Genomic DNA, 18914 nt, shown 5'->3' with positions numbered 1-18914 from the left:
TCTTGTATGTGGTCTCTTAACATCCCCTCCAAAATTTTGCAGACTACTGATGTTAGACTGACCGGCCTATAGTTACCCGAGATATATCTCAGTCCTTTTTTAAATATTGGTACCACATTGGCTTTTTTCCAATCAGCTGGCACCATACCTGTCTGTAGACCAGTGTTTCTCAACTCCGGTCCTCAGGGCACACTAACAGGCCAGGTTTGCAAGAAAACTGAAATACATCACAGGTGATATAATTTGCTGCTCAGTGATTGCAGTATTCTAGTCTGCATCTCCCCAAGGTAATACCTAAAATCTGGCCTGTTAGTGTGCCCTGAGGACCGGAGTTGAGAAACACTGCTGTATCCTTAAAGATCAAGAATAATGGTCTGGCTATCACCTGGCTATCCCCTTGGCTTTTATGAGCAATCCCAGGATGCACTGCAGGAGTGCCCTCACACTGGGACTCTCACAAAAGCCTATGTGTCACTGGCTGGGTTTCCCCCACTGTCCAACAGGCTCCCCTACTGGATGCAGTGGGGACACTCCCTCAGACTCAGTGAATCACATCTGGAAACATGCAACAGGCAACCTAATAGATCAGGCTCCCCTGATAAGCAGAAGGAGCATAAGATGCTTTTACCTAGCACCTGACTAGGAGGGTGTGATAGATAGATAGATAGATAGATAGATAGATAGATAGATAGATAGATAGATAGATAGATAGATAGATAGATAGATAGATAGATAGATAGATAGATAGATAGATAGATAGATAGATAGATAGTCATCTACAGTGCATTGAAAAAGTATTCATACCCCTTGAAATTTTCCACATTAGGTCATCTTACAACCAAAAACTTAAATGTAACGCTGTAATTGCAGCGAAAGGTTGTTCTACAGAATATTGACTCGGGGGTGCTAAATACAAATGCACGACACACTTTGCTGATACTAATTTGTAAAAACATTTTGAAAACGATTTATCCGTTTCCTTCCACTTCACAATTATGAGCCACTTTGTGTTGGTCTATCACATAAAACCCAATAAAATACATTTATGTTTTTGGTTGTAACATGAGAAAATGTGTAAAATTTCCAGGGATATGAATACTTTTTCAAGGCACTGTATATTTCTATATTTTATTAGATTTTCTCCATATAGCTCCTCTTACTTTTTAATGCTATTCCAATTGTACATTGTTTCAATTTTTTACCAATCTAGCTGGACCAGAGCAAGATACACCGGTATTTATTTCACTACCTACCTAAACAGCCATGGTTTCCAGGGGGGGTCAATCTCAGCACTTTAGCAAACTCTTCCCAGGAGCCGGATGAACACTTGTCTCTGATTTTCTCTCTCGTGAGGGAGCCGTTTTTAAAACTAGGAAGCAAAGATAGACCATTAAGGTGGTATAAAACTGTTCTATCACGTGAGTCTCATCGCTTGAAATAAAATGTTGACCTCTCTGTGCCTCCAAAACAAACCCGTTTCTAAAACTGCACCTGTCCCTGGAGACCGATAAACACAGGAGCTGTAACTGAGATATGGTGATAGTAATGCACAAATGATTCGATCGTGCCAGATGATCCACTGAAAACAGGACGATCGTCTCAGGATTAAATTCATCCCTACCTGGATTTATGGTCTTATTAATGCTCATTGTAAATCACATTTATTGGCTATGTCAAATTTAGAGTTCTTCACAAACTAAAAGCAAAATGGAAATACTTAGCAAAAACAGAAGCAGTCCATATCATAGTGAGGTATGTTTGTGCTGAACAAATGATTTTTAGGTCTCTATGCTGTCTCCTAAAGCTGAAATCCAGGAATTAAATGCACAGTTGAACAGAATATACTAAAATTGTTTTGTCTGTATGTACTTCTGACTGATTATCCATGCCCACCTAGTATATATCTAATTCAACTTATATACTATACCTTTTTATACTTTACTATTTTACTTTGTTATATTGTATTTTGTATGCTCATGTCATGCAAACTAAGCACAATCAAAAAAATATATATATTTTTTTTTAAATTGTGTTTAATCTGCCAATGAATATGTGCAGCTCATTGTCAATCCAACCCCCCTGCTACACCACATAGCTAGACCCTAGACTCCCACTGCCCACTGCCAATGCACTGATAGGTCACGAACACGCCCACACTATACTGATTGGGCAATGAAGGAACAGTACACACAGATGAGTCATGGCTCTGCTTGCCTATCAACAGTTCACTGTCAGCACATGTGCACTCAGCAAAGCCTGATTGGCTCCCACTGCAGGCCCTCCCTCTGTCTCTCTAAATGCTATCACAGGAGATAAATACCCTAGTTGCATTTAAAAATACATGTAAATTGGGACTGCAGCACAAACTTTTTTCTTACTTTTGAAAAAAATAAGAATGATTGGAACCTATATCAGTTCTAGATTTCTGCCTTCCTATTTCAGTGGCATAACATAAAGAAGAAACTGCACTGCAAACACAAAAAAAGACCACCATTTAACCAAGCTATGTACCCCCTAAAAAATAAACATTTTTAATACAGTTAGTACAGGTTCCTGAATTTGATATAGGGTATATGGGACAAAGAATACAAAAAAAAAACAGACAGAAAACAGACTAAACGCAATTACAAAATGTTTTGGTAAGCTAAATAGTTCACAAATGTTCATTTCTACATTGTATTTGAGCAAGCAGTAAGAGTAAATTGCTAGAGCTATTGAATCTTTACATAGTTGGTGGAAAAATATATAACATGCTATATTATAATAAGAATGCAATGCTTTCATTTTCTGTGTATAATGTTTCAGTCTGCCCTCATTATCCTTTACCCCCAGTGAAGATAATTTAGCTGTTTGCTTGGATTTAAGTTTTAACCACTTCCCACCCATAGGACATCGTAGAGTTTTGATGGTTATACTGGGATGATGCCTGCAGCCTGCATGCAGTCCCACTGAGGAGTTGAAGCCAGCGAGCGGTTCTTCTGGCTTACCATAGAGATGACTGCAGACCAGAGGTTCCCTGATCATCTCTACGGTCTAAGAAACCAGAAACGATGGGGATTTTGTCACTTCTGGGTCTAATAAACCCCAGATGTCATAGCAAAGAGTACCTGTCACTGCCCATGCTATCACAAAGGATGTTGCCCATCCCTTGTGATAGCAATAACAGTGCTAAAAAAAAATTGTACCTAAAAGAAATAATAAAATAAAATACAAATGTAACCGCCCCCCCCCCCCCCCATGCTTGCATACAAAGGCAAATGTGCACACTTATGTAAATAGTGTTCACATCACATGTGAGTGAGAGGAATAATTTGAGCACCAGACCTCCTGTGTAACTCTAAATTCATAACCTCTACAAGCTTTAAAACATTGCTTATGGAGATTCTTAGATACCGTAGTTTGCCGCTGTTCCACAAGCGTACGCAATTTTAAAGCGTGAAATTTTAGGTGTCTATTTTCTCAATGTAACATCTTTTATATTTTACCAAAAAGGGTATTGTATTGTGGTCGTGTGCACTAAAATACATTAATTGTACTTTTTCCATAAAATGTATATATACATATACAGTGGGGAAAATAATTATTTGATCCCCTGCAGATTTTGTAATTTGCCCACTTACAAAGAAATGAAGGGTCTATCTTTTTTATCATAGGTGCATTTTAAATGATAGGGACAGAATATCAACCAAAACACATGACACAATTTTTATAAATTAAGTTGCAGTCCAGTGAGTAAAACAAGTATTTGGTCCCCTACCAACCAACAATAGTTCTGGTTTCCACAGACTGGCTACAGTATGTGTTCATGTGGTACACAGATTAGTCCTGTCAATTTAAGAAGGTGCTCCTAATGACAACTCGTTAAGTGTATAAAAGACACCTGTCCACGGGCAAGACCAACCAGCTGTCAAAGGACGTCCGGGAAAACAATGTAGACCTGCACAAGGTTGGAATGGGCTACAAGACCATCATCAAGAAGCTTGGTGAGAAGGAGACAACTGTTAGAGTAATTATTCGCAAATGAAAGAAATAAAAAATAACCATCATTCATGCTCGTCTGGAGCTCCATGCAAGATTTCGCCTTATGAGAAAAGGATAATCATGAGAAAAGTGGGGGATCAGCCCAGAACTACACAGGAGGAACTTGTGAATGATTTCAAGGCAGTTCTGACCACAGTCACCAAACAAACTTGGAGGAAGAAAAATGCTGACTTTGACCCTAAGAACACCATCCCTACAGTCAAGCACGGAGGTGCTATGGAGCTTTTGCTCTGCTAAAGGTACAGGCCGACTTTGCCACATTGAGGGGCCAATGGACAGAGCCATGTATTGTAAAATCTCGGGTCTTCCCTCAGCCAACTAAAGATGGGTTGTGAATGGGTCTTCCAGCATAACAATGATCCAAATCATATCGCCAGGGCTTTTTTTCTCAGAAAATAGGTGTAGGAACTCAACCACAGCCCCCTAAAACCCCTCTGCCCCCACACACACAAACCCTCCAAACTGCATCAAATAGTGGGTGCGGTCAAAATTCACTGAGAGTGGGAGGGTTTTAAAGGGGCAAAAAATACTAGGAGTGCATTATGTACAGAGTGTAGAGTTTGGGGGGGGGGGGGGGGGGTTTACACACAGAGTGCAGAGTTTGGGGGTGCACTAGGTACATAGCGCAGAATTCAGGGGTCCACTGCATGCAGAGTTTAGCCTTCTTCCACAGCTGCTTACCTCTGTATCCCCCATCCACATCTCATTTTCACCCCTCTTCAGCTCTGACCTCTGCATGCAACCCCCCTCCTGCCCCATCTTCTCCTCATCTCCTTAAAAGCTCCACCATCTTCTACGTGTCTTACTTTTGTTGCTGCATTAGGCTGAAGCACCCAGTCGGCTCTAGTACCCCCCCCCCCCCCACACACACACACACTGTAGATGACTCTGCCTCTCTAACTTCCTGGGAGATCATCAAGTTGGGGTGTCCACATCTGCACTGCACCCCGGGCACCTGCATCTCCCTTGTCTCTATCATGCACTTAGTAGCAGCCACTCAGAAGATCAGATATGTGGACGCCAATGGAAGACAAGCTGTCACTTGTAAACACAGAAGCTGGACTTCTGTGTTTACAAGTGATAGTGATGAGCAGGGAACAGAGGGCAGAGCCAGAGGTGGTGGAACCGAGTTCCGCCAAGTTCCAGCTGAAAAAAAGCCCTGCATATCGCAAAGGCAACAAAGGAGTGGTTTAAGAAGAAGCACACTAAGGTCAGAGTAGCCTAGCCTGTCTCCAGACCTTAATTTATATTTAGAGAAGATATGTAAAGAAGAGTGGGCCAAAATCCCTCCTGAGATATGTTCAAACCTGGTAACCAACTACCAGAAACTTCTTACCTCTGTGCTTGCCAACAAGGGTTTCTTCACCAAGTACTAAGTCATGTTTTGCTTGGGGATTAAATACTTTTTACTCACTGAACTGGAAATCAATTTGTAACATTAGCATCATGTGTTTTTCTGGATTTTTGGTTGATATTCTGTCTCTAATTTAAAATTCACCTATGATGAAAATTATAGACCTTTTATTTTTATATTTATAAAATTGTGTGTATATATATATATATATATATATATATATATATATATATATATATATATATACATATACATACACACACACACACATACATAATTGGGGATTCTAAAAAAAATTCCGGCAAAAAAAGATGATTGTTTTACATGTAGGAAAGAAATGTCAGAATTGATCTAGGTGGCAAGCAGTAGTTGAGTTTGTCAATAATTTAATAATCTCATCAATGCTTAGTAATATTTTAAAAACCTGACATTTTAACAACTGCTGTGCTGTCGCTTTAGCATACCCATAGCACTCTGGGAATTCCTGGTTAAGTGGGTATAAAGTCTGAACATTTTTAAACTTAACGCATTTCTTGCCTTAAAGTATAACTAAAGTTTTGCATAGGATAGGATGGAGGGGAGAATGATTAGAACACCTGTCAGTTTTTATTGCTGTCTGTGTCCCCATTAGGGAGATTCACCCCCTCTCTTTTTTCCTGTTTACCATTATTATTGAAAGTGAAAGTAAAAGAAAATCCCAAATTTCGGGTTGGCCCCAGAAAAGTAATAGATGGAAAATCTTCCAGTGGGGACACTAGTGCTGGTGACTTGGGGGTCCCCAAGAGGTTTCTTTAATTTGAAGGGATTTCCTCTCACTTCCTGTCATCTCCTCAATGGGACACAGATGTTAAAAATAAACCTTACAGGTGTTACGACCCTCCCTTATTCTACCCAGAATTTTCAAAAAAGTTTTGCCCATAGTTTTACTTTAAGGTAAAAAATGTTTAGGCATCAGTATCCCCCCTTCACCCCCCTTTTACTTACCTGAGCTCTCATTTGAGCCAGCATTGTGCCCTTCTGTAACTCCTCTCTCCCCTCACTTGCTGGTCTCACTGGATCTCACTGGATTTGCTGCGGCAGTGAGGCTCCTGTCACTGTCAATTAAAACCAGTAAAGAGAAAGAGGGGAGTGGGCAGAGTTCCGCTGTCTGTGTCAATAGGCGCAGACAGCGAGGCTTGGGAGTGAGCCCACAAGAGTGCCCCCATAGAAAGCAGCTTTCTATATGGGATACTCGGTGAAGGGGAGGAGCCAGGAGCAGTGGCAGGGACCCAAGAAGAGGAGGTTTGGGGCAGCTTGGTGCAATGGAATGGAAACAGGTAAGTATAAACCTGTTTGTTTTTAAAAAAAAAAAAAAAAAAAAGCATTTACAATTACTTCAAGTTGCAGTTTTTTACACGAGGAGACCTAAATGCTTATCAAATATGCATGCTGTGCTTACTGTAACACACCGTTCACACTACAGCGGATCCGACTTCGGGGCGACCTGTGAAGTCGCGTGCAGCGCGACTTCGGCGCGACTTGCACGGACTTCATAAAATGAATGTCTATGCAAGTCGCTCCAGGTCGCCCCGAAGTAGTTGTTGGACGTGCTGCACATAGTTCTATTGTGTTCCTCTTTTCCCAAAGCATGTCTGTTTCTGCTTAAACCCAAAATGATTTCTGCAATATACACTATATTGGATACACAATACTATTTTTATGTGGCTTACCCTTACACCTCCCCATTTACTAATATTTATTACATAAAAGGGAGGTGTCCTGTACTCCAGCAAGGGGGAACTCGGATAGGGCTGATAACATTGGCTTGATATTTCAGCGCAGCCCAGTCAATATTGTCAGCTAACTACAGAAAATTAGAAGCACATTGAATTTCTGACATGATCAACAGGTTATTTTCTGTGCTTGCAGTATTTTTAATGAGATAAAACACAGGGAAATGTACATACAGTATATAGCAGAGATGTGCTGAATATGTTTTTTCTTTTGCTTGCTTTTATTTAATTTATGTTAGTGCAGCAATCAATTATCAAGGATGCTAATTGCACAGTATAACATAGAGAGAGCCACTAGAAATCTAAAAACTGTGTATGAAATATAGTCATGAAAAAGGGCAAAGCAAGCAAGCATAAATCTGAAAGGCACATAAAAATTAGGTGGAGAAAAATATGTAATATTAACACGCATTTATTGTACTTAGTGAAGATAAAATATACTCTGGTTTAAAGACAAGTTGAGTATTACAGTGCTCATCGGCTCTTTAGTTGTTTGGACTATCTGCATTTTCCGGGCATCTCCTCCCTTTCTAAAGTAGCAGGTGCACTACTAGTCCAAATAAAGCTTTGCTGAATACTGCAATACTCATGTTATCCTGAGACATTATGTGCATTTTGTAAAGAAGAATTCAGATCTAATTTAAACAATTACATTATTTTAAAATGTAGAGCTGAAAAAAGACAACTAATTAACCCCTTTCCTCGCATTTTTGCCCTCTTGAAAATTTTGTTCATTTGTCCACATTGTCCACTACATCAAGCTTTTGGAAAATACAGCTTACACAGTGAAAATCATTCAAAGCCTGCCAGAGTATACACTGCATCATTTGTTTCTTGGTTGAAATCATCCGCTGAGGCTTATAGAGGACCACAAAAAGTGCACAAACTCAAGGTTTTCTGCGTGTTTCCTTGGACAAGACAGGTTTTCTTGGCCAATGGCCATGCTAAATTGCTAGAATAACCACTGTACCAGACAATCCGTTATAAGGAACACAAGACTACAGCAAGCTTTAAAAGTTATATATATACATAGTGCTTTCACATTATTATGGTAAAAAAAGTAAAAATCTAAAAAAGTTTTTTAACTCAACTATAACTAAAATATGAAATACTGTACATCGGTCGGGCCCCTGCTGCTAGGGGGCGAACGCACACTGCCCGCGGTGCGCTCCCGCCCCCACTCAGCAGCGGGGATTCCAATGTACAGGGCTGGCAGCTCCAATTGCTGCCAGCCATCCCCAATCATTCCCCGCTGAGAGAGAACGGTCAGCTGTTGTTTTTAAACCCAGAAGGTAGAGCTCTTTACAGAGAACAATGGCTCAAAACCATAACTGAATGTAGCCTTGTTCATACCTGCTCAAAATACTGACGCTTATAGTGATTGTTAAGTCTCGTTTTTTTTAAATAATAAACATGTTATACATAACTTTTTGTTCAAAGTGGTCCAGATCCTCCTCTTCTCGGGTCCCAATTCTGTGCTCATGGCCCCTCCCACCTGTTGAGTGCTCCCACAGCAAGCTGCTTGTGTGCCCCCACCGAGCCAAGTCACAGCTCCCTGTGTCCATTCAGACACAGAGCTGCTACCCGGCCCCGCCCCCTCTTTCTACTGATTGGCTGATTGACAGCAACGAGAGCCAGTTGCACTGTGCTGCTGTGTCAACGAGGAGGGAAGTCCTGGGAAGCTAAGGCACTCCTGCAACATCGCTGAATTAAGACGGGGCTCATGTAAGTATTAGGGGGGGCTGAGAGAGGCTGCTGCACACAGAAGGCTTTTTTTATCTTAATGCATAGAATGAAACCTTCTAACTTTACAATACCTTTAACAAACACACCTATGGCGGTAATGCAAGTGGTTCATCTAGTTTACATCGTGGTTAACCTCTCCATGCCCATGCTATAGCCAAAAGACGGCTACAGCGTGAGCTACAATTGCTGGGAGGGTGTCCATTTATGTCCTCCCGTGCATGAGTGGCCTACACGCTCCCTGCGGGGTGCGCGCGGCTCACTCTGTGATCAGCATGTCAAAAAGACTCAGCTGATCACAGATTGGAGTAAGTCCCGGCCCCTTACAACATGATCAGCTGTCAGAGAATGATAGCTGATCACCTGATATAAACAGAGCTGGTAATGTTTTTTTTTCTCCTCACGCTGAAAGCGTGAGGAGAAAAAAAAAGTCGATCACTGGCTGCTGTCAGAGAGACATCTGTCCCGAAGAGGGAGAGCAACTGCCGCCTCATCTGTGGCCACCAGTGCCACCTACCAGTGCAGGTCAGTGCCACCTACCAGTGCTCATTAGAGCCCACCAGTGCCACCTATCAATGCCCACCAGTGCCATCTATCAGTGCCTATCAGTGCTGCCAATTAGTGTGACCTGCCAGTGCCCATGAGTGCCACCTATCAGTGCCCATGAGTGCCACCTATCAGTTCCCATCGTTGCCACCTATCAGTTCCCATCGGTGCCACCCATCAGTGCCACCCACCAGTGCCACCTTATCAGTGCAGCCTATCAGTGCCCATCAGTGCCGCCTCATCAGTGCACATCAAAGGTGAAAAATTACCAGTTTGCAAAATTGTATAACAAACTATACAAACTATTTTATTTTATTTCAAAATTTTCGTTTATTTTTTTGTTTGTTCAGCAAAAAATAAAAACCCCAGTAGTGATTAAATACCATCAAAAGAAAGCTCTATTTGTGTGAAAAAAAAATGATAAAAATGTAATTTGGGTACAGCATTGCATGACCACGCAATTGTCATTCAAAGTCCGACAGCACTGAAAGCTGCAAATAGGCCTGGGCAGAAAGGGGGTTTAGGTGCCCAGTAGGCAAGTAGTTAACGTGCGTTAAAGGTGAGTTAAAAATGCAACCCAGACGCCTAGGGTTTTTTCTTGGTTGCTGTGCACAAGGCGCTGCAAATGCACCAGCTCACTGCAAACTCATGCCGGTGCGTTTATGGTGTGTTACCATAAACTTGAATAGAAGGAGTTGAGATGCTTCAACCCCTTCCAAACTCCACATGAAGCTTCAATGCTGCATGATGCAAAAGCTTCATGTTTTGATAATGTGAACAGCACTGTGTGGTGTCCATTGTATTATTTTCAGACTGCTTTACTAGGAGTTTGAGGAGAGATAAAAATGTGCCCAAACTCCTGCTCTTAATGCCAGTGTGTACAGGGTCTTCAGAGTAGAGCAGAGACATATCCCCTCCTTCCTGCTGTGTACAAACTGTTCCCTACAAAATTTATTTCACAATGGTTTTATTGGAATTTGGGTAGGAAATATTTGGGTAAGAAAGACATTTGCAATAAAAAAAATAAAAAAAGTCATGAATGGATGGACCAAACCAAGTAGACAGTAAACTATTGTCAGCATCATAATTTGGGTACTATTCCCCACAATGTGAGAGAGAATCTGAAGGTAAATAAGCTCCTGCTCTGTGTCATGGGTGCACCCTGCATTGTGTTTATTGATAAAACAAAGATTATATATACAACGCTGCATGTGGACTCATTTCTTACATTGGCTCACGTACGTTTAAAGGTTATGCTGTATATACATTTTATGAACATATATATATATATATATATATATATATACACAGGGCTTTTTTTCTCAGAGAATAGGTGCTGTAACTCACCTTCCCCGCCCACAACTCCACCCCAACTCCGCCCACAGCCCCACCCCCAGTCACGCCTTCCTCAGAGGTAAAAATTATATAGTTGCCAAAAGTGGGTGTGATCGAGGCTTAGAACTGCGTATCACAGAAGGCGCAAGGTTCAGAAAAGAGAAGCACACAGAGTACAGGGCTCAGGAGTATGTATTGTGCAGTGCTGAGGAGTGCATATCATACAGGGTGCAGCAGCCATAAACATGTACAGTACAGAACATTAAAAGGTACAGTATGTACCAAACAGCACATCATCAAGGCTATGATCAGGCGCATGTAAGGTACACTGTATGATACACACTCCTAACCACTACCCCTGTATACTGTGCTATACATTCTATAATCATGACCCCAGCTCTCACCTGTTCACAAATCCTCCCCTCCCCCCAGCTCTCTCACCTGTTCACAAATCATCCCCCCCCCCAGCTCTCACCTGTTCACAAATCATCCCCTCCCCCTCAGCTCTCTAACCTGTTCACAAATCCTCCCCTCCCCCTCAGCTCTCTCACCTGTTCACAAATCCTCCCCTCCCCCTCAGCTCTCTCACCTGTTCACAAATCATCCCCTCCCCGCAGCTCTCTAACCTGTTCACAAATCCTCCCCTCCCCCTCAGCTCTCTCACCTGTTCACAAATCCTCCCCTCCCCCTCAGCTCTCTCACCTGTTCACAAATCCCCCCCTCCCCCCAGCTCTCTCACCTGTTCACAAATCCTCCCCTCCCCCTCAGCTTTCTCACCTGTTCACAAATCCCCCCCTCCCCCCAGCTCTCTCACCTGTTCACAAATCCTCCCCTCCCCCTCAGCTCTCTCACCTGTTCACAAATCCTCCCCTCCCCCCAGCTCTCTTACCTGTTCACAAATCCTCCCCTCCCCCTCAGCTCTCTCACCTGTTCACAAATCCTCCCCTCCCCCCAGCTCTCTCACCTGTTCACAAATCCTCCCCTCCCCCCAGCTCTCACCTGTTCACAAATCATCCCCTCCCCCCAGCTCTCACCTGTTCACAAATCCCCCCCCCTCCAGCTCTCACCTGTTAACAAATCCCCCCCCAGCTCTCACCTGTTCACATATCATCCCCCCCCCCCCCACACACACAAAAGGATTTTTCACCTGGTTACAATAATCCCCTCCCTCACACCCACACCCACACAAAGAGCTCTCTCACCTTTTGACATATTCTCGTCCTCCCCCACAGCTCTCTCACCTCTCTCAGAATGCAGCCGGCACCGCTGACCGCTCTGTTAGCTCTGCCTGGGCTTTTTTTTAAAAGCTAGTGACGTTTCCTGCAGCTCTGCTCCTCTCCACCTATAAGGAATGTAGCAGAGAGCTGGAGGAGGAGTTTCACAGCACTTCAGTGAACCCTGACTCCGTGCTACACAGTGGGGACAGGCGGCGGGCGGAGTAAGAAGCCGCTGCCTCCCCAAGCCCCAAAGACAAAAAAAAAATGTTACATTTGCAGCGCCCAGACCCGGGACAGTCACATCCCTATTCATGTGCCCTGGATGCAGCACTGTCACTACCATACAGAAGCTGGTGGAGGAAGTGAGTCCTCTACCAGCTTCAGTGTTTCATGACAAGTGGAAGAGAACAGGGCTTGCTGCCAAAGGTTCCGGAACGCCGTTCCGGTGTGTTCCGGCAGAAAAAAAGCCCTGTATATATATATATATATATATATATATATATATACACACACATACACAGTATATACACACATAGGTATACACACACATACACAGTATATACACACATAGGTATACACACACATACACAGTATATACAGACATAGGTATACACACACACATACACAGTATATACACACATAGGTATACACACACACATACACAGTATATACACACATAGGTATACACACACATACACAGTATATACACACATACATATACACACACCAGCCTCTTTATTAGGTAAACCTGTTCAATTGCTTGGTAACACAAATTGGTAATCAGCCAACCACATGAAAGGGGATTTAGGTGACTTTGAACGTCGCATGGCTGAGTATTTCAAAAAATGCTAATCTACTGGGATTTTCACACACAACCATTTCTAGGGTTTACAGAGAATGGTCTGAAAAAGAGAAGATATCCAGTTGTGTGGACGAAAATGCCTTGTTGATGTCAGAGGAGAATGGGCAGACTGGTTCAAGATGATAGAAAGGCAACAGTAACTCAAATAACGACTCGCTACAACCAAGGTATGCAGAATACCATATCTGAATGCATAGCACATCAAACCATAAAGCAGATGGGCTACAGCAGCAGCAGACTACACCAGATATTGAAAAGAAAGGGGTGCGCTGATTAGGTGAAAGGCTGCAACCAGATGATAGGACGTGTATATGTTTAAAGGTGATGGTGCGCTTTTCTTAAATGTGAAAAATCATATATTGAACAATATATAACAAAAATGGGAAAAAAAAAAAACCCAATCGAAATCACAGTGATGGGTGAGTAGGTGTAAAATGAACAAACAAAATTATCAAATAACACTCAATGTGACTATACAAATAAACATTAAAATAAAAGTCCATTGAATAATGTGATCCAAAATGTGAAAAATGGTGAAGAGAATCCAATTAAAAATCAAGGTGATGATGTAGTGTTCCCTCCACCGGGTGAAATGCCTCCTTACCTGGCGGAAAGAAGGTAAGTGCCTGATAATGATATTCTAATATGGAAAAACCAGTGTTCTAATTCCACCTGCACACGTGCAAGGTCACCCAGGTGATAAATAAATACAAGCCTCTTACCAGATGTAAGAGACAATCAAGCCTCTAAATATTCTGATCATGAGGATGCTTCCTTAACACCATGGATGGATGAAATCATTCACACTTTCTTCCCTCTGTATAAGCCAGCGTGTGTCTCCTATTCTTTTGGGGTGATAGACTCCCCGCGATGTTCCAAAGTACATGAAAGAATGGATGGGACTAATAGTGCATTACCTTTTATATGCAATTTATTGATATACAGATTTGCACTTACAGTTGGGTTGAATGTTCAGGCAGAAAATCATATAATGACAGGCTGAGGATCTCTAGGTGCATCGGGTCCGGCTGCAGCACGGACCGCCGATGACGCAATGACGGCACGCCTCCCTCCTGACGCGTTTCCTCCAATAGGGCTTCAACTTGAGATGGGAGATAGGCGCGCGCCGTCATTTCCGCCAATTTATACAGGTTGGTGTTGTCCTCCTCTTCCGGTGTCTGCAGAGAATGTCCCGAGCGCCGCTCAAGTTGAAGCCCTATTGGAGGAAACGCGTCAGGAGGGAGGCGTGCCGTCATTGCGTCATCGGCGGTCCGTGCTGCAGCCGGACCCGATGCACCTAGAGATCCTCAGCCTGTCATTATATGATTTTCTGCCTGAACATTCAACCCAACTGTAAGTGCAAATCTGTATATCAATAAATTGCATATAAAAGGTAATGCACTATTAGTCCCATCCATTCTTTCATGTACTTTGGAACATCGCGGGAGTCTATCACCCCAAAAGAATAGGAGACACACGCTGGCTTATACAGAGGGAAGAAAGTGTGAATGATTTCATCCATCCATGGTGTTAAGGAAGCATCCTCATGATCAGAATATTTAGAGGCTTGATTGTCTCTTACATCTGGTAAGAGGCTTGTATTTATTTATCACCTGGGTGACCTTGCACGTGTGCAGGTGGAATTAGAACACTGGTTTTTCCATATTAGAATATCATTATCAGGCACTTACCTTCTTTCCGCCAGGTAAGGAGGCATTTCACCCGGTGGAGGGAACACTACATCATCACCTTGATTTTTAATTGGATTCTCTTCACCATTTTTCACATTTTGGATCACATTATTCAATGGACTTTTATTTTAATGTTTATTTGTATAGTCACATTGAGTGTTATTTGATAATTTTGTTTGTTCATTTTACACCTACTCACCCATCACTGTGATTTCGATTGGGTTTTTTTTTTTTCCCATTTTTGTTATATATTGTTCAATATATGATTTTTCACATTTAAGAAAAGCGCACCATCACCTTTAACCACTTAAGCCCCGGAGGATTTGGCTGCTAAAGGACCAGGGGTTTTTTTGCGATTTTTTACTGCGTGACTTTAACGGACAATTGCGCGGTCGTGCGACGCTGTACCTAAACGAATTTGACGTCCTTTTTTTCCCACAAACAGAGCTTTCTTTTGGTGGTATTTGATCACCTGTGCGATTTTTTGATCACGCGCTATAAACAAAAAAAGAGCGTAAATTTTGCAAAAATAACAATATTTTTCACATTTTTTTATATGAAATTCCCCAAAAAAAAAAGTAAAAATCAAAATTTTTTAACATTTTTCGGCCAATTTGTTTTATGCTACCTATGTTTGGTAAAAAAAATCGCAAAAAGCGTATTTTGATTGGTTTGCGCAAAAGTTATCGCGTTTACTAACAAAGAGAAAGATTTTTGTCATTTTTGGTGTTTTTTTTTTAACGCGTAATGGCGGCGATCTGCGATTTTTTTTTCGGTACTGCGACATTGCGGCGGACAGATCGGACCCTTGACTGACATTTTTGACACTTTTGGGGTTACCAGTGACATTACTGCAGTAATCAGTGCTATACATATGCACTGTTACTGCAAAAATGACACTGGCAGGGAAGGGGTTAACTTTATTGGGAAGGGAGGGGTTAAGTGTGTCCTAGGGGCGTGCTTTCTACTGTGTAGGGACATTGCTATTGGTGTAAAAGCAAAGATCAACCGTTCTACATAGTAGAACGGTCAGATCTTTACTTTTACACAGGGAGAACTGACAGGCAGCTTGTTTACACAAGCTGCTCTGTCTTTCTCCCTTCACAGGAGCGATCGTAGTGTGGCCGGCGGACATCGAGTCCGCCGGTCACACGCACTGACTTGCCTGTGAACGAGCCGCGGCGGGCGCGCGCCTCGGCGGGCGCGCGCCCGCTCGCTATAGGCTCGCAAGTCAGTGACAGGCGAGTGACGTACCGATACGTCACTCTGCCTGGCCGGGGCTGACCGCCGCAGTATATAGTCGTGCGGCGGTCGGCAACCGGTTAAACATAGACTACACCAGATGCCACTCCTTTCAGCTATGAAAAGGAAAGTGGAGCTACAATTCGCACAAGCTCACTAAAACTGGACAATAAAAGATTGGAAAAACTTTTCCTGGTTTGATGAGTCTCGATTTCAGCTGCAATATTCAGATGGTAGGGTCAGAATGTGGTGTAAACAACATAAAAACATGGATCTATCCTGCCTTGTATCAACGGTTTAGGCTGGTGGTGTAATGGTGTGGGGATATTTTCTCGGCACACTTTGGGTCCCTTAGTACCAATTGAGCATTGTTTAAATGCTACAGCCTACCTCTGAATTGTTGCTGACCATGTCCATCCCTTTATGACTACAGTGTACCCATCTTCTGATGGCTCCTTCCAGCAGGATAATGCGCCATGTCACAAAGCTCAAATCATCTCACCACTGCTTTCTTGAACATGACAATGAGGTCACTGTACTCCAATGGCCTCCACATTCACCAGATCTCATCCAATAGAGCACTTTTGGGATGTGGTGGAACAAGGCATTCTCATCATTAAATCTGCAGCAACTGCGTGATGCTATCATACCAATATGGACCAAAATATCTGAGGAATGTTTCCAACACTTTGTTGAATCTATGCCACGAAGAATTAAGGCAGTTCTGATAGCGAAAGGGGTCCCAACCCGGTACTAGCAAGGTGTACCTAAAAAAGTGACTCCATCTGATATTTAAGGTAAAAAAGATGCCTGAAAGTAGATAACTGTTACGCTGTCTCTTTAGCTAACCCAATGGCACTCAGAGAATCCTTAGTTATGTATTGGGGTTATACATTTACATGAGTTTAAAACCTATGAACTTAAAGCGGTATTAAACCCAAAGCCAAAAATGTAAAATATTGCAGCTTACCAATCATTAGATGTGGTGGCTGCATTTGTTTTGGTTTTTAAAGCCTTTTTTTCTCTGTTTTCAGCTGGTGATTTGGCCAGTAACACACCTCCTGTATTAGAGTACCCCCACTCTGGATGAAGGAGCATATGGGCACCTTTGGACAGCAGCATTGTCAGTCTGGGGGGAAGGGAGTGTTTGATGTACTAGCAGATTTAGATACACTAACAGATTGAAGCCATGCTCCAGCTCACACTGCAGTTACACAAGCAGTTATAGCTACATTTCTTTTTTCCTTTTGGGATGACAGTTTTACATAAATTTGTAAGCTGCAGCATAGTAAATGTTTGCTTTTGGGTTTAGTAACGCGTTAAAAAAATAGTAAATAAAAATGACAGTGGTGTCATATTACAAGACTGAATGAAGAGATTATAAAACTTTTAGCAGGTTAAACAGTTTCAATATATATATGACAACTGTGAATGCCTGGAGGTCCGCTTTAAATGCAGCAAATGTAATGGTCAATGATGACCTATAAAGTGAGGACACTCAAATAAATTAATACGATTTTACCCATCAACGGTAATATTATTAATATTGATAGTAAACAAGGCAAGATTATTGCACGTTACAGATTGCCTTATCCTATTAAATAAGAATAAAGTCTAAAGAAAAAAGACAAGAAAAATAAGTACAAGGATATACAACTGCTGTAAAATGTATCATAAGCATTATCCCCATCATTTAATTTGAATTAAAATGAGAAAAGGACACGCTGCTTTTCAAGTGGGTTAATCGCCAGATAACTAACTATATTGATGCTTCTGCATAGTAATCAATAGTTTATTAATTAGAATAATAGCAGCCACATGGTGATATGCATCTGCCCGTTATCCAATATACAGCACATAATACACACCGTCAAGACATGGTATTAAACTGTCACTGCTTTAAAAGGAAATTATAGTCTATTTTTATTGAGTACGCATTTTGAGTTATTGTTGTAAAGTTTATTTTAAAGCTATGCTCATACATTAAAGTTAATGTTTAATCACCTTATATTTTGCCTTCCCTGGTTCTTTTTCCCCTTATTAATATGCTAATGAAATGTCTTAAAGTAATTGTAAAGTCTCGTTTTAAAAAAAAAAAAAATCACGTACATGCCATACTTACCTCCTCTATGCAGTTGGTTTTGCACAGGGCAGCCTGGATCCTCCTCTTCTCGGATCCCTCTTCGCTGCTCCTGGCCCCTCCTTCCTGTTGAGTGCCCCCACAGCAAGCAGCTTACTATGGGGGTACCCGAGCCGAGCTGCCACTCTATGTATCCATTCAGACACAGAGCTGCAGTTCGGCCTGTCCTCTTTCTCCTGATTGACTGACTAACTTTGATTGACAGCCACGGGGGGCCAATGGCGCCGTGGCTGTGTCTCTGCCAATCAGGAGGGAGAGTCCCAGATGGCTGGGGGACTCGTGGACATCGATGGATTGAGATGAGGTTCAGGTATGTATTAGGGGGTGCTGGGGAAGCTGCTGCACACAGAAGGCTTTTTATCTTAATGCATAGAATGCAATAATATAAAAAACCTTCTGACTTTACATTTTACCACCTAAGCCCCGGAAGGTTTTGCCCCCTTAATGACCAGCCCATTTTTGTGATTTGGCACTGCGTTACTTTAAATGATAAATGCGCCGTGCGACGCTGTACCCTAATAAAATTGATGTCCTTTTTTTACCCCACAAATAGAGCTTTCTTTTGGCGGTATTTGATCACCTGTGCGATTTTTATTTTTTGCGCTATAAACAAAAAAAAGAGCAACAATTCAGAAAAAAAAAACAATATTTTTCACATTCTGCTATATAACACTCGCCCCCCCCCCCCCCCCCAAACTAAAAATTAAATTTTTTCATCCTCTTAGGCCAATTTGTATTCCGCTACATATTTTTGGTAGAAAAAAATCCCAATAAGCGTATTTTGATTGGTTTGTCAAAAGTTATTGTGTCTACAAACTAGGGGAAAGACTTACTGTATGTCATTTTTTATTTTTTTTTACTAGTAATGGCAGCAATTAGTGATTTTTTAGTGGGACTGCGTCATTGTGGCGGACAGATCGGACCCCTAACTGACATTTTTAGCAAAACCTTCCAGTCCAGAAGTGGTTAAA

The 18914-nt window shown here is 42.0% G+C and overlaps 1 protein-coding gene across 4 annotated transcripts in view; it reads right to left on the bottom strand.

The window, feature by feature from the left end:
- XYLB (xylulokinase) overlaps positions 1 to 18914 on the bottom strand; it is a 303038-nt gene that overhangs the window by 188642 nt on the left and 95482 nt on the right. For all 4 annotated transcript variants that reach the window (XM_082258814.1, XM_082258813.1, XM_082258815.1 and 1 more), the window contains one exon: positions 1254 to 1369. In XM_082258814.1, coding sequence (XP_082114940.1) covers positions 1254 to 1369 — 116 coding nt within the window. The remainder of the gene's footprint in view (positions 1 to 1253; positions 1370 to 18914) is intronic.

Source organism: Pelophylax lessonae (genome assembly GCF_965119305.1).
Source record: "Pelophylax lessonae genome assembly, chromosome: 5".
Classification (NCBI taxonomy): domain Eukaryota; kingdom Metazoa; phylum Chordata; class Amphibia; order Anura; family Ranidae; genus Pelophylax; species Pelophylax lessonae.
Note: the sequence above shows the minus strand (reverse complement) of the source record. Positions and strands in the feature narration are given on the sequence as shown.